At 45.5% G+C, this 23,542-nt stretch overlaps 1 protein-coding gene across 2 annotated transcripts in view; it reads right to left on the bottom strand.

The window, feature by feature from the left end:
- Nucleotides 1–23,542, bottom strand: part of Dgkg (diacylglycerol kinase gamma) — a 194,191-nt gene that overhangs the window by 10,024 nt on the left and 160,625 nt on the right. For both annotated transcript variants that reach the window (XM_052158095.1, XM_052158094.1), the window contains exons 23-24: nt 4,464–4,584; nt 1,981–2,041 (exon numbers count right to left, since the gene is read on the bottom strand). In XM_052158095.1, coding sequence (XP_052014055.1) covers nt 1,981–2,041; nt 4,464–4,584 — 182 coding nt within the window. The remainder of the gene's footprint in view (nt 1–1,980; nt 2,042–4,463; nt 4,585–23,542) is intronic.

The raw sequence follows: 23,542 nt of genomic DNA, 5'->3' as shown, positions 1-23,542 counted from the left end.
ACACTGGCTTGCCTTCCACCAGAAACCACTACCTGTATACCTGTCCTCAGAGAGGGGCAGAGCCTCCTGAGCCCCTGCCCTGATAAGTTCATTTGTTTTGAGGCCATTATGTATATAAGTCTTTGTAAGCATTTTCTATTTCATTAATGGTTGGATTTTTTTCAATTTTTGTTCATTGATTAGAATCAAAGTTACATATTATTTTATAATAAAAGAATGCTGTTACCCATATACCTTAAAGTTTTATATTACACTTGTTAGATTTTTTTACACTTTAATATTCCTTATACCAGATTTTTTCTTCTAAAATGAGATTTGCCTGGTTGAAAGAACTAGATTTTACTGTGTTTAACATTATTTACTTTGTTTATTATTATTATTATACAATATAAATATTATTATAATTATTATATATTATTATTAACATCATCATCATTATTCATTTGATGTCTTATGCTTGTTAAAGGATAGTATGTAGCATCAGAGTATAATAAAATTATATGCATATAATATATAATGTGTAACATAAATGATAACATATGTGTATATAACATATATAATATTTAATATAAATTAGGTATGTGTTTTAAGAAACAACTTCTATTTGAGGCCAGCCTGGTCTACAGAGTGAGTTCCAGGACAGCCAGGACTACACAGAGAAACCCTGTCTCGGAAAAAAAAAAAAAAAAAAAAAGAAAGAAAGAAAGAAAGAAAGATCTTCTAACTTGCAGCCGACTTGACGCCTTCCCATTGCACTGTTACAAGATTGTCCCTCTGTGTATGTGTGCTCTGTGGCTCTTCCTCTATGTCTAAGGACACTAGTTTTGGTGGATTCAGATCACAACAGAAACCAGCCTTGCTAAGACTTTGGTTTGGGGTTTTAGCTTCCAGAAGGGCTAAAAAAACCTACTTCAGATGTTTAAATCACCAATGTGGATTCATGGTGTGGTGGCATTGGCAGCTTATGCCTAGAGTCCCAGCAGACTGGAGGCTGAGGCTGAGGCAGAGGCGGAGGCAGAGAGGCAGAGAGGCAGAGAGGCAGAGAGGCAGAGAGGCAGAGAGGCAGAGAGGCAGAGAGGCAGAGAGGCACAGAGGCACAGAGGCACAGAGGCACAGAGGCACAGAGGCACAGAGGCACAGAGAGGCAGAGAGGCAGAGGCAGAGGGACTATGAGCTTATGGTCAACCTAAGCTACACAGCAAGACCCTGTTTCAAGGAAACCCCAAGGCTGAGCGTCACTCAGTGGTAGGGTGCTTGCCCTGCACCCTGAGTTCAGTCCTCAGAGGGACACTAAACCAACTTAAAACATCCCTTCCCAGCTGGCAGATCTGGGATGCTTGTTACTTCTGCACAGGCTAATCTCTCCTTAGATACATGTTTTTGGAGTTCAGAGTATTCTTCAGAGTGTGCTGTAGTTTTTGAGGAATAACCCTGAGGGAGGGAGGGTGTGCTGAGGATATGGGGAGGATTTGCTTCTTCAAAAATCGGTGTTTGCATTTAAATGGATGGCAACCCCCATCTTTGGATATTATTGAGCCACATGGGAAAAGTATATGATTTCTTCCATTTTGAAAAATGGAAGAAATTATTTAAAATACTTTAATTATTTAAAAGTGTGTGTGTGTGTTTGCATGTGCCCAAGGAAGCTGTTGAATCCCCCGGCAGTTGGAGTTGTAGACAGTCCTAAGCCACTGGATATGGGTGGGAACCTAACTCAAGAGTCCTCTGCAAGAGCAATGGTGCTGGTGAATGCTGAGTCATGGCTGTCCAGTCCTGACCACCTGATTTTAGACACAGGACAAGACTGGGTGGGTTTTTCTCAACCCAAGCTCATCAGAGTCATAAGCAATCGGGATTTCCTTTATCCTGTCCAATTCCAGTTTTGGTTTTTAATGTTAAGATGCAGTGATTTCAAGTCAGTATAGTCAAAGGGTAAAACATAGCCACGTTTCTCACTCTCCCCAAGACCGGCTGACTTACCGTGCACCGTGGCTGCATCCAGGGCTCTCCGTCTACTTGCATCGGCAAAAGCTTATTAGTCCTAGAACCCCCAAACCAAAGAAACCACAGTGAGATCCTCAGAGTTGGAGAACCATCATCACTTCCACCACAGAGAAAGAAGTGGGCAGACAACACTTGCTCACTTGAGGAGTTCACAGGGACCAAAGGAACTTTTCCAACAATAATCTTCAACCAATCTCAGGGACTGACTGTGGCCCGTCTGGGGCCAGGCCTAGGGACCTGTGCATTCAGAGTTACCATAGGCATTTATTTAAATCTCTGGCTTCTGGCTTCAGACCTCACTTTGGGAAACTGCCATGGGCATACTGAGGGACACAGCCACCTGGAAAACTGGCCAGTAAATATGGCAGCCCCACTGCTGAGGCGTCTCGCTCAGTCTAGCGACCAGCCAGAGGGAAAGAGGCTCATGCCAAGCTCCACTCTGGAGTAGGAATGCCCTCCCCAGTGAATGAGTGGCTGCGACACATCCAAGAGTTGCTCTCTAGGCTGTATCATCATATGTGCTCAACTGCCAGAAGCAGGCCACTCTGGGTGTGTATGCACTGTGCCTTGCTTAGAAAGTGACATATAGGAACTGTGGCCCCAAGAGCAGAGGGGAAAATGCTTCTCTCTTGCTTGGGAAAGGCTCCTTTGGCATGTGGACTCCTTACCATGCCTGGTAAGGAGGGCGGTTCTTTAGAGGCCCCTGGCCAAGGGCATGTGAATAGTCACCGGCCACTGGACAGGAAGCCCTTACCCGAGCTTGGCAGTGTCCCTGTTTTGAAAATTACAAAATGAGAGGGGAAGGTGCTATTTCAATACAATAATTCTCTGGTGAACTCTGACTATATTTTGTAATAAAAGCAAGACATTTAATAATAAAAACAAAAATGAGCAGAAAGGAGGCCTTTGCGCACTTCCGGATAGAGAAATATCTAAGGTTGCCTAGCAGGACAGGGCTTTTAGCTCGTCCCTGTTTCCATCTGGCTGTTGGCTGCTGGGAAAAAACCTTGGATACCTAACTTTTTAGATTCCTTAGCAGCCAGAACAATGTGTTCTCTGTAATCTATAAAAGCTAGGGCTGTGACATTCTATAGACAAACTGGCCCTGACATCTTTAGAATTCTGGAAGAGGGCTGTAGATGTCAGTCTGGAAAACAAGGGTCCTACCATAGCAATGGCTCTGAGAGAAAGGGGATATGGCCTTGGGAATACAAAAGACAGATAATCTAGAGATCGGATCTGACAAGGGGACTGTGGAACAGTCTCTCGTGGAACCTTAGGGGAGATCTGGGCCTAATGATGATGGATGGACCAAGAAGATTCCTCAACTCTGCTCACGATGACTCTAGCTCAGGTTTCTGGGAGAAAAGATTCTTTAGTCAAATGACTCTGGGAAAGCCTTTACCCCAGCATCCCCTCTAGAAGATTCCCCAGGCAAACCAACAGATATGATCTGTAACAAGGAGCGAAGCAAAAGAATGAAGACTTCTCAGCCAGGTTAGGTAAGAAGCTGAGAAAAAAAAAACTATATAACTGGAGAGAACTAAAATTAGAAAACCCCCCACCAGACCCCACACTACCCAGAACTGCAGTGACTGGCCAGGTCATCCATGTCCCAAAAGCCTGTTACCCTCTTGGTCAGTATAAGAAGTTTGTTGATATTAATGGTTTAGTATATGAAGTCATGCACGGTCTATCACCCACATACAGAAGAGCAGCTGTGACCCCTGGCATACATTGAATATTTTAAAACTATAAAGAGAAAAAGACAAAGAATTGGACCTCTGGACTTTATAGTATGCACTGTTTATCTCCCCGGGCAGTGTTTAGAGGAGAGACTATGATGAACCCTCTGGTTGATGATAGCATTGTATCCCATTTAAATAATGCCAACACAATTCCTCCACCTGAGGGGAAGAATGATCTCAAGAGCCAGGGGAACAGGGAGTTTGCTGTGCAGATCGTATTTCTTGGAAATGACAGAAGAGCTGCACCCAAGACTTCAACAAGGAGGACACCAATGGGCATGGTGATGTGGGTGGGGTGGGGTGGGGGGAGGGGAAAGCTCCCGGAACATTCACCCTACACAAAAACTAGGCAACTGAGGGATCCTGGGAGCAGGAGAAATAGACTTCCCTAGCGAGGAGCACACCTGTTGCTTATGCAATACCAAACAGTTATCCCTGAAATCATAGGCATACAAATAACCACATAGGCTGAGCATATATATATATATATATATATATATATATATATATATATATATATATATATATATATATATAAAACAACAATGAAAAAATATCATCAAAGTACTATTTGTGATTACTGCCAAGCTTCTTTTCCCGCCTTTCCTTAGCCTGAATTCCAATGGTAACTTTCTAGTTATTTTGTTACCTGCCTGAATATTCAAGGAGGTAGGGGAGACCCAGAAGATGCTGGGTAACAAGGAGACTTACCTAATGGTGACAGAGGAGCACTGGGCCAGCCTCCTACCCGCACTCTTCAGACCAGTGTAGATCTGTCCCATCTCCATGGCTCCCTCTAGACCCACCACTTCAAGGAGCTGGTCACCAAGGTCTGCAGAATGAACAGCAAAGAGCATACATATTCATCTCTCTTACTCAGGATAGTCTGTCTAGAAGGTCTGGTCCCTGGCTGACCAAACCAGGTCTATCTGCATCCTCTCATGTCCTATCCAAGAGTGATCTCATATACTGATTCACACACGCGCACGCACGCGCACATGCACACACACACACACACATACAAATATGTATATGGATATGGATGTGGATATGTATAATGTATATGTGTATGTGTATGTATATGTATACGTATATAAATGGATGAACTTTTTTGTGAGCAGACCCCAAGTTATAGGTTTTTTTTTTAAGCTTTGATTTGGAAGATTAATTTGTATCCAATGAATAGGCTGACATCAAGAAGCCCCTTCAAATCTAGACTATAATAAGTGACAAATCAGCTATTTCTGAAACATACCAATGGAGTAGCTAGAGATATATTGAGTTGAGACTAGGATAGAAATGAATGTTGAAGATTCTGTAATCTGTTATTCTTAATGTCAGAGCAACAGTGATGACTGATAAGTAACCTCAAATTTGGCCTGTGCTTAGCTGCTGGTAATGATGAACCACCCTCTGTGGACATCTTCAGGAAGTTTAAGGTCCCCCTTTCGTGATACCCCATCATAAGTCAAGCAAAGGAGAAGCCTATTTCACCTACCTCAGGCCATTGCAGATCACAGTAGAAAAGCAGGTAGAAAAACCCAATGCCAGCCACCGTGCTATAGGATCAATTGCCTAGAGTGGTAGCAATGGCTTTTGGTTTCCAGCCTGGGTGGAGTAATCCATTTGGCTTGGGTTTCTGCCTCCATTTTCTACTGTGAGAATGATGGCAGTTGGATGCTGGGTCCAATACTTACCTTAAAATGTAACTGTGTAGTTAGAGCAGAAGCAAAATTAAGATGCAGAGTTTAAAGAAAAGTCTAGTCCCTTTGCTAACAGAAGAGTGAATGTTTTTTCAGATTGACGCTAGCTACTACTGTTCCATTCATAGACACAAGTGAAAAACTCTGTCAAGACTTTTTGTTTATCAAATGGCTTGTCCTCTTAGGATGTGCTGTTTAACATGCACAAACATTCTTTCTTTAGAAGATGGCTGTTTAGAAAATTCTCCATTGATGTCTGTATACCTAATAAAGACAGTTAACCGAAGCAGTGGACTGAAAGTGAACAACATGTCAGCCCTGAAGTCTAAACTGATGATTACGGAGAGCCGTTAGCTGTCAAGGGACATACCAGCCGGATCATCTGTGAAAAGCCCCCAGCTTCCCCCTCTGCATCCATCCACACTCCATTCTCCTTAAGTTTACCTTTCTTCACATCTCTGAAAACATACTGTATCCTTAAGCTCTCCATCCCATTTGGACTTAGGACAAGAAGTCATAAAAGAGTAAGGTTTGTTTAGTACAATGCTTGAGGCTCTCGGAAAGAGTTTGGAGTGAATCAACAATGAATGTCTAAATCTCCAGTCACTTAATTAGCTCCCTTACCACAGAGGGTTGAATAATCATTGCAGAGCCTTAGCTTGTACGGGTCTAATAATGTCTATGAAAATGGCCTAGGCTATGGGAGGTATGGGAGGCAGGGTGTGAGGAAGCAAGAGAAGAGGATGCAGATGATGAGGGAGGAGGGGAGGGAGAAAAATGTAATAGAGTACTTCTAGGGTGGGGAGGCCTGGGGCATTGTGCTGTGATCGAAGAGGAAAGGAGGGGAGGGAAAGGGAGGAGAGGGGAGGAGAGGGAGGGAAGAGGAGGGAAGGAAAGGGAAGGAAGGAGGGGAGGGTCAGGAAGGGTCCTGGAGGAGAAGAGGGGGAGGGGAAGGGGAGGAGAGGGAGGGAAGTGGAGGGGAGGAAAGGAAAGGAAGGAGGGGAGGGGTAGGGAAGGTTGGGGAGGGTCCTGGAGGAGAGAAGGGGGAGGGGAGAAGGAGGGTTGGGGAGGGTCCTGGAGGAGAAGGAAGTGGGGGAGAAGAGAAGAGAAGAGAAGAGAGGAGAGGAGAGGAGAGGAGAGGAGAGGAGAGGAGAGGAGAGGAGAGGAGAGGAGAGGAGAGGAGAGAAGAGAAGAGAAGAGAAGAGAGACAAAACTTTTTAGAAGTCATTCAGCACAGTGGCAGAAACAGATACCTTAGAAAATGTTGCACTTTCTGCCAGGATTTGGTATCTGACAGAGCTCAATGGCTCAGTGTTTTCCCTCCTTGAAACATGCCCTGGTAACAAAATGTTCTAAGGAGCAGGGGACTTAATAGACTCAAGTGTTTCAGCTTTACAATGTCTTGGTCTTTTAACAAATTTTCCTGTTGAATGGCTTTAAAGTTGTTATCACTTCCCACACAGCACCTCACAGCCATCACTTCCCACACAGTACCTTGCTTCCTGGCTCTGGAAGAGCTATAATGAAGGCTGATCTCACCAGCAGGAGTGGGCAGGTGGGGGAGGGGCTGGCACAGATGTGGGACTGGGGAGACACGTGGGGGAAGGGGCTAGGGGCTTATATTGTTGTTATCTTACTTTTGAATATGTACTCTGCCTTCTTGGGTACAACAAGGTGGCTCCCATCATCCTCGCCTTAAGCCTGACCTTGACCCCTGACTGCTGTTTTAACAGGATTTAGCTGTTCTTGGCCCTTTCTACCATTGCCTAATTATTTCTGTCAACTTTCTAGAATACCTACTGAGAAAGTCTTAAAGAAATCTAATCTACATTCTTTCCTAAAGTAACTAAGCATCAAGGCCTTTCTTTTGTGTGGTAACTATAAATAGGCCAAGGTTTTAGTTTTCTTTGTGTCACACTTTAAAAAAAAAATCTGTTATCACCCAACTCCTCTTTTCTTTTTCCACCACAGAAATACTTATGTATACATTAAGTTTGGTACTAAGTTGAAAGAGAACATAATGTAAGGCAGTGTCTAGGCACAAACAACAGTGAATGTTTAGATTCTGTGTTTAGAACACGGAATCCAGAATTTTGGGGCATCTGGTATACCAGGTGTCTGTTTTACCTTGGGTACCAATGATTCATAGAGCATTTGGCAATCATGTCATGTTCATATTTTCTTTTATACTCCTCCACTCATTAATGTTTAAGATAGAATGTCTATATACATTAGTTAAGCAGGATTCATTCACTCATTCACAGAATTGACTGAGTTAGCAGCAAGTTCTAGGCACTGTGTTAGGAACCAGCAATACAAAGTGTTCTGTTGCTGAAGGGGTCTTGTCTAAGAAGGAGAAACAAAACAGGGTGAAGAGAATGCCCAGATTGAACTGTGAGGTCAGGGATGTGTGGGAAGCTGGTGCTTAGTGGGTAAGTTGAAGGAGATTAGTATCAAGAACGTTTTGAAGATAGCTGAATGTCAAACTCTTTTTCTGGTTTGGGAGAAGGAAGATAGGAGAATATACCAGGGACAGGGATGGCATTATGTGGGGTTGACAAGCACAACACAGAGGGAAAAGTTAATTTTTACTTAAAGAGAATTATTATTTAGAGACTTGTGTCTAAAATGAGTGCCTCCAGCACTGTGTTTGCTATTCCTTGGTGACAAGGCTTTGTGCACAGTATACACCTAAAACTTGCATTCTAGGAATGGAGGAAGACATGATGTTGGAAAATGGAGAGGGGAGAATGTAGGATCAAGTGGTAGGGCAGCAAGAACAACATTAGTTCCAGACTCTTAGTCCTTGATGGCATCAAGCAAACCATCAAGGGTTTGGTAAAAGAAGATGCACAATATGTTCTTCACAGTTACAAGGAGACTAGGTTTTGAAAATAATTTGCCTAGTGTAATAGTCTGAAAGTTTGTTTGTTGTTGTTGTTTGGATTTTGATTTTTTCGAGACAGGGTTTCTCTGTATAGCCCTGGCTGTCTTGGAACTCACTCTGTAGACCAAACTGGCCTCAAACTCAGAAATCCACCTGCCTCTGCCTCCCAGAGTGCTGGGATTACAGGCGTGCGCCACCACTGTCCGGCAAGTCTGAAAGTTTTACATTGCTTCTTCTGCTGCTTTTTGGGGATTATATGAGAAATCACAGACAGAACCCAAGCCCATAAAAACACATGCACTGTAGCATCACTTATAAAAAATAATCCCATCACAACATTTCTTCCTACATAGGAACAGTCAAACAATCTGGCCTGGTATTTACATGATGGAAAATTCTGCTTCCATTAAAATATTTACAAATCAGATATGGTAGCTCATGCTCATAATCTCAGCACCTAGAAGGGATTCCTAAAGGAAGTCAAGGCCAGCCTGGACTTCAAAGTGGTATCCAGGCAAGCCTACTATGTGAGACCTTGTTTTCAAAATGGCAACATGCATATTTAATCATCATAAATATATTTATATGATGTCAATAGATGAGTTTACTTAGGTACATGTTCTCAACTAGGTAAGACAATGCAAATAAGAAAAGGAAAAATCTCAGTAAAATCTTAACAATGCTGAAACATAGATAATTAAATTAATTCTTTTTCTTCTTTATGCTTTTCTAAGTGTTTCTTTAAATATATAGTTTTAGGGGCTGGAGTGACTGCTAAGTGGTTAAGAGTGCTGGCTGCTCTTCCAGAGGTTCTGAGTTCAATTCCCAGCAACCATATGGTTGTTTACAACCATCTATAAATGGATCTGATGCCCTCTTCTGGCTTGTAGGTATCTACATACAGATAGAGCACTCACATTCATAAGATAAATATTTTTTTTAAAAAGGAAAAAGGTATATAGTTGTATTATAACCAAAAGGCAATGTTTTGAAAACCCATTAGTTGCTACTCATGGTCAGAAATACCAAATATTAGTTCCAGAAGGTTCTCTGGGGTGTTCTGTCTTTAGTTTGATTTATAGAGTCCTCAAGGTCTTCAGCGCACAGTCAGTCAGAGAAAGGATGGGGTCATGCCCACTGTTGGCAGACCACAACTGCGGCTGCCGAACAGCTACAACTGGGATGGATGAGGAAAGAGATGAAGGGAGGACAGGAAGGGGGCAAATAGGAGACATGGGAAGTTAAAGCAGAGGTGTTGTGAGACTCTGGAGTAAAATGTGGGTAGATGGGTGCTGTAAGCAGAACAGGTCAGTGTCTGATTACCTGTGGCCTCAGAGATGAGCAGCTGAAGAACAATGATAAGAAAAATTATCATTTTTCTTCAGTGGATGCCAAACTTTGCTGTATGTTGTTAACCTTACCTGGGGGGCTTTCATGAACACTGGGGTCCAGGTTGTGCCTTCTATCAGTTAAAATGCAAACCAGGCATCACACTTATTTCGAACAGTCCTCAGTGATTCCATAGTGCACCACAGTTTGCTATCCAGTTAGCTAAGCTTTTGTTGCCATTGGCCAGTGCTTCCCAGAGTGTAGTCTTGAACCAGCTGTCTTTTCTTTACTTGGGAACTTGTGAGAAACACAAATCTCTGGGCCCCACCTCAGAGCTGTGGAATCAGACATCCTGGAGGTTAAGCCTAGCAGACTGTGTTCTAACAAGCCCTCTGGAAGATTCCTAGACACAATCAAGTTTGAGAAGTTGAGCCTGAGGTAATAAAAGTGCCCACAGGAGTTCAGAGGAAGAATAGAAACAAGTTTCTTCCTGACTGCTTTGATCTACAACTTTCTCAAGTGAAAATTATGGATTGTAATGCTCACCCTGAAGTGTGTGGAAGTGCCTGGCTGAGCACTGGTGCTACAGTGTGACTGTTTCTCTCCTCCCCACAACTCCTAAGCAGTTACCTGACACACAGTCCTCAAACTATAGCATTAAACCTCAGAATAGCATATCAGACTGTGCTCCCCACTGTTTCTTACCTCCATGCAGAGGCCAGAAACCAAGATACACTTTGGACAGAGACCATCCCACTCAGTCTTTTGTGCCTCTACTCTCTTCGACATTTTATCTCAACACCATTTTCCTTTTCTTTACTTAGTTCTAACAACTGTGAGGAGGAGAGGCCAGAACTCAACATTGACAGGTAAAATCTGGCAGAACCCTGGTATCCAAGGGGACACAACTTCAGACCTGCCAGTAGCTCTGGAATCCAGAGAGACCACACCCATGTCTAAAGTCAAGGTGCCAGCCAGGTTGGCTTTCTTTGAGGCCTTTCCTTGGCTTACAGGCCATTGCCGTCTTGACCACACAGATATACATACCTTTGTGTACACACATCCCTGTTACCTCCATGACTCCAAAATTTATATCATATAAGGTCAGCAATGAGATTAGATCATGGCTCATCTTAACAGCCTCACATTTACTTAACCACACCCCTAAAGGCTCCGTATCCAGAATATAAACCCATGCATGTTTGAAATTCCTCGAAAAATAAAAACCAGAACTACCAATGACCCAACAATAGCACTTGTAGGTATATATACCCAAAGGATGCTATGTCATCATGCTACAGAGATATAAGACACACCCATGGTATAGTAGCTCTTAACCATAGCTAAGAATGAAACCAGTCTAGATGTCTATCTACAGACAAATGGATAAAGAAAACATGTTCCACACAATGTAATTTATTAAGTTTTACATATGAGTGAAATTATGCCATTGCAGGAGAATGGATGAAACTGGAGGCCATTTTGTTAAGGTAAATAGGCCAGATGTAGGAAGACAAATCACACATGCTTCTTATCCACATGAACTCCAGGTTTGTGTGTGTGTGTGTCTGAGTGTTTGTGTGTGTGCATGTGTTTACACACAAGTCATGAAAGTAGAAAGGAGAGGAAGGGATGTTAAGGAGGGAAGGGAAGGAAAAGAGTAATGATTACACATGACATGGAAGAAAGAAGGGAACAATTTAAGGCCAGTAAAAAGGGGCAGGCTGATCGGAGAGGCGACAAACAAGACGAACTATTAACTTATATACTAACTTTACAAAAAAAAAAAAGAGAGAGAGAGAGAGAGCCTGCCTCAAATTTTAATTACATTCTTAGGTATCACAGTTTAGCGCTTCAACTTACAAACTTAGAAGATGATTAATTGTGTCCATGAGGGAAGCAATAATCCAAACACGACTTGATGTATTGAGCAAATATGAAGGGATTCTGTAAACGGCAAGGCCCATTGTCCCTGTGCTCCACACAGCCGAGCTCTGCTTGGCAGTGGGACCAGGTGAGTGGAAGCCGGGAGGCTTTCCTGCAGACACTGTCGCTGACGCTGAGGCAGGCGCTGCTACCCTGTGCCCCTCTCTCATCTCCACATGTCCATAGAGATGGTCTGTGTGCTCTTGGTAGCTCGATGCTGAAGCTGGGCACTGAGCTCACCTGAGTCCCTGAGCCCTAACTGAATCGAGACCAGAGGCTACACAGCTCCCGGCAAAGGCATTTCAAAGCAAGGGTATAGGTACCACAGCCCGAAAGGTGGGGCTCAACCTGGAGAAAGCCATGGAGATACTGCTGCCTATAGAAAGCCTCACAGTCCGTCTGTCTTGTCCTCAGCCATGTCCAAGATGGAAGAGCATGAGTACCACTTTCTTGGGTCTAAATCCTGTCACTCACTTCTGTTGGGGACTTTGAGTACACCCTCTGGAAGGTAGACAAGAGGGGACTTTGAGTACACCTTCTGGAAGGTAGACATGAGGGGACTTTGAGTACACCCTCTGGAAGGTAGACATGAGGGGACTTTGAGTACACCCTCTGGAAGGTAGACATGAGGGGACTTTGAGTACACCCTCTGGAAGGTAGACATGAGGGGACTTTGAGTACACCCTCTGGAAGGCAGACATGAGGGGACTTTGAGTACACCCTCTGGAAGGTAGACATGAGGGAACTTTGAGTACACCCTCTGGAAGGTAGACATGAGGGGACTTTGAGTACACCCTCTGGAAGGTAGACATGAGGGGACTTTGAGTACACCCTCTGGAAGGCAGACATGAGGGGACTTTGAGTACACCCTCTGGAAGGTAGACATGAGGGGACTTTGAGTACACCCTCTGGAAGGCAGACATGAGGGGACTTTGAGTACACCCTCTGGAAGGCAGACATGAGGGGACTTTGAGTACACCCTCTGGAAGGTAGACATGAGGGGACTTTGAGTTCACCCTCTGGAAGGTAGACATGACATCCTCCTGGGGGGTGCAGCGAGTGCTCTGTATAAATCCCATCTCCTTGGAAGGAAGCCCTCAGGAAGCAGTGCTGTCACTGTGATTTTATGTTTCCTTAGAAAGGATTTGCTCAGATCTTGGCAAGAGATACGTCCCCGTGTCTTTTTTCTTTATGCTAAAAAGAGCCTAAAATGAACCAATGGACCCTCAGGTATTCAAACTACAACTGCAGAGTCTTTTGTGTGCACATGCATGAGAGAGAGAGAGAGAGAGAGAGAGAGAGAGAGAGGAAGGGGAGGGAGGGAGAGACAGAGATAGAGAGACAGAGACAGATAGAGAGATAGACAGAGACAGACAGAGCAAACAAGTGAGTAATCTACCTTGCTTTCTCTTGTTCCTGGGGCTCTACATGCATAAAGACGTAGACTTGACATCCAGTCCTGCAGGGCGCCTCTTCTTTTGTGTCATGTGCCTGTCACATTGCTTCCTAGATTTCAAGTCTCACACCTGTCAAGCTTCATCAAGGCACAAAGGTAGCCAACCAGAAGACAACAAGTCAGTTTTGAGCCTGGCTGTGCCAAGAAAGGGGCAGGAAGAAGCTAGGTTCTGAGAAAAAAGGAATGACAAGCTGTCAGGGAGGGAGGGCGCTGCTCTGATGGGTGGGAGATGGAATTTGGTTTGGTTTGGGCTCTGCCAAGCAGCATGACCATAGGCAAATCACATCCCATGCCAGGGCCTCAGTTTCCCTCAAAGTTTCCCTCAATTATGGTGATGCACCCTATCCCTAATTGTGTTTGAGCTCTCCAGCCAAGATGAAGGTAAGTTTCTTGACTGGTCAAGAGCAGAGAGGCCTTGGCGTGTCACCACCGTGTAGAAGACAGAACATTCATACGAGGGTTGTCAATGCAAAAGAAGTCACAGAAACAGGGATGCCATGGCTGCATCTGGGGACTACAAGCCTGCCTGTGGGCAGGGTGAGAAAATGGTTCCCTTTATTCTGTGGCTGTGCCTGGGGTGTTGGCCGGGGCTTTCACGAAGGTGCTGCATGGGAGAGGGCGGGCTTGTAAACCTCTGGGTTTTAGAAGGTATGTGCTTTAGGCGGAGAGGAACCATGTATCAGCAGGAGTTGGGAAGAGCAGAGCGGGGTAGATTTCTCAGGAACCAAGAAAGTCCTGGGAAAAAAATTCAAGATTTGGCATCACCAGGTTGCTAAGGTGAGGCTGGGCAGGAAGAACACATCCTTCCATCTTGGATATTGCGAGATGTGGTCTGTAGCAATGTGTCATAGCTGAAGAAAATGGACCAAGGCAGGAGCGCTATAGGGAGCTAACATGAGATGACGAGTGGAAAATATTTTTAGCATACGGTGCTAAATATAACTAGATGCTTAACAAATGGTGGGTGAATTGACCTGAACATGGAGAGAAGTCTCAGTTGGCAGTGTGCCGGGAGAAGTGCAGCTCTCTGCTTACAGTACGCATTTGCCAACAGAAGTGTCTGCTCAGGAAGAGGCTGGGATGGGGAGGAGAGAGGCAGGGGAAGGCTGAGCTTGTGCACGGAAGCCCAGGACCTGGGGTGGTCTGTGGGGGGAGGACTCATCTATACGGTAGCATTCTTTGTGTACTCACCACTCCTGGTTCTGCCCATTATTTCTCTGCAGTCACTGTTCCCACACCAAGGCCTTACAATTGCAACCCCATATTCTGTCTTAGCTCAGGTTCTCTTTCCCTCTGTCTCCTTGCTGGAGTCTAGGACCAACCCACATATGCTCTGTCTTGTTTGGCTCTTCGGTCCTTAGGTCGATTGTGTGCTAGGTGTGTGGCATACTGCCGAATAGCCAGGGATCCGATTCTGAAGGAGAAACCTCTCTCTTGGGTCTCACACTTTTGCCATGACTCTGGGACTCCACAGTGCTTGCCTGTTATGCTAATGTTGACATGGTTGCTGGGTTACCTCTTGAGCACACTGGTAGCCTTGTGGACAGAGGGCTGGACCGCACTGTCTTCTTTTCGCAGTCTCTGCAGTGACTGGACACCCTTAAGTACTGGAAGCCAGGTGTGAGCCCAGACTGATTGTTTGTTGTTGATGTGATTTCAGCCTAGTGTCTTAACCCCACCAGGTCTCAGCTTCCTCAGACATAAAATTAAGTAGTAAAATATATGAGCCCTTGTCTCTTCAATAGGTATACACTAAATGACAGACTAACAAGTCATTTATAAGTTGATTACGATTTATCACTAAGGGCTGAGAGCTTATGACAGTAATCCTAATCCTAGCATTTAGAGAATCCCGGGCAGCCTGGGCTATTCAGTGAGGCAAACAAAAACCCAAGAAGCTCAAATACTGGTATGGATTAAATGTGTGTCTGCCCCTCCCCGAACTTCCCAATTCATATGTTGAAGCCTCAACAGTCAATTTGATATCGGGCACTGGGGCATCATGAGGGTAATTCTTCTTTTTTCTTTTTTTTCTCTTTTTTTTTCTTTTTGGTTTTTTCGAGACAGGGTTTCTCTGTGTAGCCCTGGCTGTCCTGGAACTCACTTTGTAGACCAGGCTGGCCTTGAACTCAGAAATCTGCCTGCCTCTGCCTCCCAGAGTGCTGGGATTACAGGCGTGCGCTACCACCGCCCGGCCTTCTTTTTTCTTAAAGAAGTTTAACAACAGGAACTTTGCACACGAATGACAATGTAGCAAGAAGTTCCCATCTGCAGGCCAGGATGTGGCCCTTGCCAGGAACCAAACTGCCTGGCATCCTGATGTTGAACTTCCCAGAATCCAGAGGTATAAGAACTAAATTTTTTCTGTTTAATCCACTCAGCCTGTGGTCTTCTATTACAGCAGCCTCAACTGACTAAGACATACACATCCTTGCACAAAATAGAAACTGGCCAGGAATTCTGAACAACAGTGTCTGGGCATGTGGCCAGCAGGGTGCTTTGCTGTGGGGGCGGATCTCAGGAAGTGCCCAGTATTGAATGGCTTGAAAGCTACAGCGGAGAACAGGGACAGGTTTGGGAACTAAAACGGTGCAAGTCGTAGAACAACAACAGTTGACACAAAACAACAAGGTGTTTCGTTCTATCCAAGGGCCTGGACTAGCTGTTCCTTCTGCATGTACAAAGTGAGGTTTGCCAGGCCTCATTTATCTGGAGCAGCAGACCTCTGGAGGCAGGAATGAAGCCAGAGTTCAGCTGCAGCTCGCTGCCCTGAGAGCAGGTTTCCCTCTGCAGATGATAAGCAGCCCCCCTGGCACATCTCCATCTCACCAGCCCCTCCTGGGGTTCAGGAGATGGAGACCCAGCTGGAGTCCTCTGCTCCAAAGTCAGTCAAGGGAGAAGGACTGGTTGCTTCCGGTTGGATTTTCAGTGAATTTGACTAGATCAGGGACCAACCCAAAGCCATGGGGCTGGAGCTAGGATAGGTTCTTTGAAGTGTGTGGAAAGAATTCCATTTTTGAAATGCTAGAACCTAGACTCTAGTTCCAGACCCAGCAATTGAGGCACATAACTTCCCCACACCTCATTTTTCTAGTATACAAAACTTCATAATGACATTCTTGGGGGGGAGGGGAGGAGCCAGGCCAAGCAGCAGAGTCCTTCCCATACATGACTGGAGAGGGTGCTGGAATACAGATTTTGATCCCAGCATGTCTGTGTGGGCCTTGACATCTGCACTGCACCCAAGTGATGCCCAGCCTCTTGGGTCATGGACCATTTGAGGTTCTAGAGCACAGACTAAGTAGCCATGGCATGAGGGCCAAATACAGCTTGCTATTTGATTTTGTTAATAAAGTTTTATTGGAACTCAGACCCACACACTCATTCAATTATTCTCTATGGCTACTTTTAGGGCTAAGTTAACTGAGTTGGAAAGTTCATTGGAGACTCTGGCAGGCAAAGCCTAGTTACATGTCTTAATATAGAAAATATTTTCTGCCCCCAGGAGACTGAGAATGAGTGAGGATTGTTCTCTGTGGACTAGAAGACCTATATTTCAATCCAAGTTTGACCAAGGGCAAGCCACTCCACCTTGCTGTTTCTTCTTCTCCTTCTTCTTCTCCTTCTCCCTCTTTTCTTCTTCTTCTTCTTCTTCTTCTTCTTCTTCTTCTTCTTCTTCTTCTTCTTCTTCTTCTTCTTCTTCTTCTTCTTCTTCTTCTTCTTCTTCTTCTTCTTCTTCTTCTTCTTCTTCTTCTTCTTCTTCTTCTTCTTCTTCTTCTTCTTCTTCTTCTTCTTCTTCTCCTTCTCCTCCTTCTTCTTCTTCTTCTCCTCCTCCTCCTCCTCCTCCTCCTCCTCCTCCTCCTCCTCCTCCTCCTCCTCCTTCTTCTTCTTCTTCTTCTTCTTCTTCTTCTTCTTCTTCTCCTTCTCCTCCTCCTCTTCCTCCTCCTCCTCCTCCTCCTCCTCCTCCTCCTCCTCTTCCTCCTCCTCCTCCTCCTCCTCTTCCTCCTCCTCCTCTTCCTCCTCTTCTTTTTTTTTCTGGCTTTTCAAGACAGGGTTTCTCTGTATAGCCCTGGCTGTCCTGGAACTTACTCTGTAGATCAGGCTGTCCTTGAACTCAGAAATCTGTCTGCCTCTGCCTCCCAAGTTCTGGGATTAAAGGTGTGTGCCACCACTGCCCAGCGGCCCTGCTATTTCTTTCTCCTCATCTAGAGGATAAAATAGTCACTAAAATTTGAAGAGACCTATGATTTCAGAGTTTCAGTACTACATAAAAAAGTCTGTTTCTACTGAAGCAGGCATCTAAAAACCACATTGTGAAGCCTTCACCTGGAAGCTACAAAAAAAGTGGGGGTGGGGGAGGGACTGGCCTTACCTGCAGAATCCTGATGGTCACCGTGAGTTTCCACAGATCACAGTTCCTTCCTGACAGAGTCAGTTGGGAATAGAGAGGAGTTTAGAGGGGGAGATCAGAGACAGGGCTTTCCCAAGCTGCAACACAAGCTGTCACTGTCAGAGAGGTCCTGGGACCCTGATGCTGGCATTATTCATAAAAATTCCATTTTCCTGATAGTCCAACTGAAAAACAGCTCCCTAGCTCACTGTGACTCCATGTGTTCCCGTGCATGTGGCCAACCAGTACTCAGAAGCCCATCTGAGGCCTCAGAGACTCTGCCAGGCACAGGGAGTATGATATCAGAGCTCCCTAGGGAGCTTCCGGGCTGGTGAGGGAGATGCCCAGTAAAGAAACACTCACAGGAGAGTTCCACTAGGTAGCTTTAAGGGGTGGGGGTGGGGATGGAGGACTCTGGGATCTGGCTTAGGAAACAGGTAAGACACTAGCCAGGCAGGGAACATGTGTTTGTGGAGAGGCAGTGGGCTCTGAAAGAGGAGCAGGAGATGGGTAGAAGGGAGAGATAATGACTAGTTTGGGGCTTGTTGATGCCGGCGTGGGCTGCTGAAAGACTGAATGGCAGAGCTGTGATTTCCTGTGCACAGCAAAGTAAAGGCTTTCGGTAGGCCTGCAAACATTTAACAAGATGACACATGTTACCATGGTAATTTTCCAGTGCAGAGACGAGTCTCTCCGCGCACACACCTAGAACTCCTGAGGCCCTTCAGAGCTCGCATGCTTCCTCTGTGCCGACAACCCACAGGAGGAATCTTTATGCTGGTTAGTTTTTGTCAACTAGATACAAACTAGAGTCACCCGGGAAAAGAGGATCTCAGCTGAGGAATTTCCTTCATCAGACTGGGCTGTTGGCATGCCTGCTGGGCATTCTCTTGATTAATGATTGCTGTGGAGAGACCATTACGATGGTACCCCCACCCCCGCCCAGCCCTGACAGGTGCTCCTGGGTTTTATGATAAAAGCAAGCTGACAAGACTTGGGGAGCAAGCCGGCAGGCAGCTCTACTCCACAGTTCCTGCCTCCAGGCTCCTCCCATGGTTTCACTTGGGATGGACTGTAACCTGTCAGTCAAATGAACCCTTTCCTCCCTAACACTGGGTTTTGGCCAGTGTTTTTTCAGATACGGAAAGTAAGTATTATACCCCTGTTAAATGTACAATCTTTAGGTTAATTAAGAAAAGACTTGGCCAACAGTGAACCTGTCAGGCCCTACCCTGTTATGACTTTAGATAAAACTAGAAAGAAAGCCACAAGAAACTATAAACCTATGCTCACCATTATTTTGAGTCTCAGCTGTGATTTCCCAGTTGGGAGCACAAACCTTTGAGATGGCTGGAGGGTATCCGTGTCCTGGCTTTAGAGTGCAGGGCACAGTTCATATGACTGGTGGAAACCCACGAGGCACCATGCTTGGTGAGGAATCCAGCTGTGTTTGCAGAGGGCCCTGGGAGCTCGCATGCCAGGGCGTTTGCACTCGGGTTCACTTCCCTTTCCTAGAGAGCCTCTGCATCTGGGAGAGCAGAATGGGTGTGGGCATGGGGAATGCTTCTGTCACTGGGCTTGAGCACCTGGCTATCAAGGTCTTAGGTGTACCCTGTGTCAGTCACATTGGCTGGCTGGCTGGCCTCATCCGGACCTGGGAGCCAGGGACTCTTCCTAGCACTTATCGCAGTTCCTAGGTCTCTTTGTGGGGTTATCTTCTTGAGGCCCTGCTGTACTAGTCCCCTCATGGCTGGGGAAATTTTTTGTGGTAGGTACATTTGCATGTATGTTAGATGATCTGACAGAAAGTCTATCTGTAATGCTGTAAGAACTCAAAACTTTCTACTAGAAATGTCTGACCATTGTCCTGTTTACCAAGAATGGCAGAAATTATCTGGTGAGAGTCTAGAGAGATTTGGGTTTAGAACTTTTTAGAACACTCTAGCTGTGGCTCAAGGGGGACTGATAAAGAAACCACATATGAGATAGCCAGAGGGTCCAGTGGGGTAAACTGATCCCAGGCGACCAGACCCCCGTTCTCCCCCTGCATCTCTAGATGACAGTTTGCTCCTCTTATGCCCGTAGCAACAGCCAGATGCACTTTAGCAATAATCACAATGATAACCCAAGAAATTCTGACTGTTAGAGCCATGGGTGATTTAAAGGAATCTTGGCCAAAATTCTGAAGGAGAAGTGAAGAGAAAGTGTTCCAAATTGTCCCTTTCATATTTCTTAACACCAAGTGGTGACTCTAGCAACTGTTAACCAGGCCTTATCAAGCTCTGGGGGCAGCTACGTGCCCACCAGAGTGATATAATCCAACTCTCCCAACAGTCCTGAGGGAAGGAGCCCTCATATTGTCTTCTGTTTGGTGAGGTGCTGAAACGGAGACTTGGAGACAGTCGCTAAGGACACATGGGTGGTGGTGGCAAGGTCTGAGTTGTGTTTTAAATTCTCCCTTGGGGCATTCCTCCACTCCACACAGATTCTCAGCCACAAGTTCTCTAAGCTGCATCTGTGTGACTTATTTAAATATGGCCAGCACATCTCACTTGTCAAATGAACGTTCAACAGTTTCCATGTTCTAAGACTTTCTCTATCCATTTCACTTGTGCCTGATCCTGTCCTGGGGAATCTATTATCCCCATGCTGGATTCCTTCCTCTCTCTCCTTACAGAAACCCTTTCTGTAGAACATTCTACACCCTCCTGAGTAGAAGGCTGTGGAAAGGACAGAAAGGTTGACAGAACACAGTTCAAGAACAGAGTCGTGAGAACTCTTAACCCTCAGAGTATGAACTGTCTGAAGCTCTGAATAAAGTTAGCTGTTTCAGGAGACTTCAGTCTACCTCAGGTTGTAGGCCTCACTCTCTCAGGCTCGCACCGCTTGACACCGGAGCAGTAAAGAAAGGGTCACTGGGGAACAAACGCCCGCACCCTAGCTTCCCAGGACAGACAGGGAAAGAGGTGGTAAGGGTGAGCAACCCACCACTTAGGGCAACCTACAACCAGTGTTCTGATTATATAGAGGGAGAGTTCAGTGCCCGAGGAGTTCAGAGCTGCTCTCTCTGTTGGGGGCTCTAGAGATGGGTATCATTAGCAGGGAGGAGCAGAGTGTTACCAAGTACATTGAATCCTCTTCTTGGACTATATTACATGTCGCCCATGTTGTGACAGCCTGGCTTGAGGACTTGTGACACTATCCTCGAGGGTCTGATTTGGAATCCTAGTCACAAGGCTTGGTTCCGATGCTACTTCTGGACATAAACTGATTGGATTCCCCTCCCCCAAACAATGAAGTAGGCACATTTGGCTAAGTACATGATCTTTTTCATGGGTTTTTGGTTCAGATTATATAAAATCATATAAAATCACTTACAAGCTACAATAGAATGTAAAAAAGAATAGAGATTATTGCTGACCATTCTTATTACCAATACTAATGATAACTGATGCTAGGTGCTTCTCATTTATCAAATGCTCTCCTTCTTTATAAATTTTGTTTTCTTACTATTTCAAAGTCTGTGTCTGTATCTGTGCAAGGGTGAGTACTGGAACCTGCAGAGGCTAGAGGTGTCGAGTCTCCTGGAACTGGAGTTACAGATGGTTACAACCTGATATGAGTCCTGGAAATTGAACTCAGGCCCTCTGAGAGAGCATCATTATGTGCTCTTAATTGCTGAGCCCACTGTCCAGCCCCTTATTTTTTTAGATTCTGATACTTGGGAACAAATAATATGGGCTTCAGAAACTCATAAGCCCTGACCCCTGAAATCTGAGAAGCCTAGTGAGGAAGCCAGTAGGTACAGTTGCTTGTCCACGTTTTCTGTGCTGGGTCAAGGCTGAGTTGGAGTCTTCAGTAGCCTCGCCCTTTCTCATTGTGAGTACATGCTGTAAATACAAGTGCTCAGAGCAGACCCCTACTTGATGCTAGGTGTACAAGCGGGCAGAGGGTGGTTATTTTTAAGTCTGAGCTCATCGTGAGTCCAGGTACTTTTCCACCCACTGTCTTCTTAACACAGTAAGGGCACTAGGTATTATTATGCCAGATTTATAGACGAGGAAACTGAGAGGCGGAATCATTTTCAAGTTGTTATAAAATTGAGAAATATAAAGCCCAGTTTTAAGCCTGGGCTGTCCAGCTGCGAGGTCCCCCACCCATCCCTCTTTCTGTCAACAGCCTGCGTTCTGATAGAACCCACTCCACGGGAATCTGTGACACCCTCTTACTTGGGTCAATTTTCTGAGGAGGAAGGTTGCTGTCTGGTGAGAGATTTGGCAGTTAGCCTTCTCCTGTACTTCCTGAGATGAGATCCTTCTCCCTGTACTCTACCCTGACTTCTCCCTCGTGGCCCCCACCCCTAGTCCCAGGGAAAGGCCAAGGAGTCAAGAGTCTCAGTAAATGAAGAGCCCGCAGAGAGAGCTCCCTGCCCTTAGCTACTGACCCGGAAATCCTGGGACAGAACACACAGAAGAAAAGTACAGATAACTCTGCTCAAGGAGGTCACATAGGCCAAAATAGGGCTGTCGTTCTTTTGGAGCTGTTAGAAGTCTCAAGATATGATTTCCAGATTGCTTGTTTTACAGGTTGTTTACAGGTAAGAAAAATGGAGCACCAAGAAGCCACCAGGCCACACACTAGTGAGAGGCAGAGTCTGGGTTGGAACCCAGGCACTAAATGGATGAACAAATGAATGAACAAATGTGTCTCTTTAGCTTTCCTGCTGCCAACTTAACTCCCTGGGCCTCTGCTTTGGTCGATCACACTCCTGTTGAAGAACAGGAAGTGCTTCATCTTTTATTTTGGGGACAGGAAAAGGGGGTTGTAGAAAATAGCTAAGAGTGATCAACAGTTTATTCCTGCTTAAAGAACACAAAATGTAAGATCAGACCTTTAAAGAAAAGATGCAAGCTGACACTGAGTCCTGAGGCAGAACATGACCCCAGGAAGAGCTTCCTCAAGCCCCAGGGTGAATATGGGGGGGGGGGGCTCTTTTGCCAGTTCCTTCTCTGGTCTGACAGAGCTGGATGCCAGGGTGGTGAGAAGGGGGTGGGGTGGGGTGGGGTGGGGTGGGGTGGGAGCTCGGTGAGGAGGGGTGTCAGGAACTTTCTACGACCTCCAATATTTCCCTTACTCTGTTAGCACCCACAACTTCCCCTGCTAAGGGAGGGAAGAGGAATGCATTATTCAGTTTAATAATTCATACAAATTGCAAAGTTTACTGTGTGAAAGGAAGGGGCCTTTAGAGGGCAAAAGAGAAATAGTCCTGAGTCCGCTTTAAAAGGACAGAGGTATGTAGATGTTTCTTGATTACCTTTCTCTAGAATATAGATCCATGTGAAATGAGCACCATTCCCTTCAATGGTGGCTGGGTCCCTCCCTTCAATGGTAGGTAGCTTGGAGTCCAGGAATCTTTTCACAAAACAAGTCTAGTTTAGGAATCAGTCTTGATCAGCTCCATCTACCCAACTAACAAAATGTTACCTAAAAAGCTGGTTTTACAGCAATAAAAACTGAGGTGTCAAAAACTGGGCTGTTAGCAATACCTGCACTAGAATCCAGTTCTGTCCTGCTGGCACAGTACCCATGGCAACGTCCTCAGCTAGCTTCTCACCCCTCTACTCTCCTGGCAACTGAGATACCAAGAAAGGGTGTGACCAATAAGAATCAGTAGCCAGGAGTGTTGACTGAGTCCTTGGCTGAGAAGGGTTGGGATGAAAGTCATTTAAGGGCATCTCAGAAAGCTCTCCTGTGTCCTTGTGTGTCTCAAGCTGAGGGCCTCTGAGACATACTGCCTGCTATTCTGGAAAGGACTAGTTGACTTGTACAAGCAGCCTGCGTGATTGACAGAAGTAGTGTGCATGGTGGGGAGAGTCCATGCAGAAGTTGGGGTCTGGGAGCTAGTGAAGGCTAGACCCCATAAGGAGTGAGCTGAAGGCTAGACCCGACGAGGTTCCAGACCACACTGAACATCTGGTACCTTCCTTGGAATCGGTACTGGATTTGGTCCATGTCATAAACTGACATGTTTTCCCAGGGGTCTTTTCTGTGCTTGTGAGAACAGATTGCTTTGGAGGGAGGGTTAGTCTGGGTGGATAG

This window comes from Apodemus sylvaticus, chromosome 15 (genome assembly GCF_947179515.1).
Source record: "Apodemus sylvaticus chromosome 15, mApoSyl1.1, whole genome shotgun sequence".
In the NCBI taxonomy this organism is placed as follows: domain Eukaryota; kingdom Metazoa; phylum Chordata; class Mammalia; order Rodentia; family Muridae; genus Apodemus; species Apodemus sylvaticus.
The sequence above is the reverse complement of the archived record's forward strand: the minus strand, read 5'-3'. Positions and strand labels throughout refer to the sequence as shown.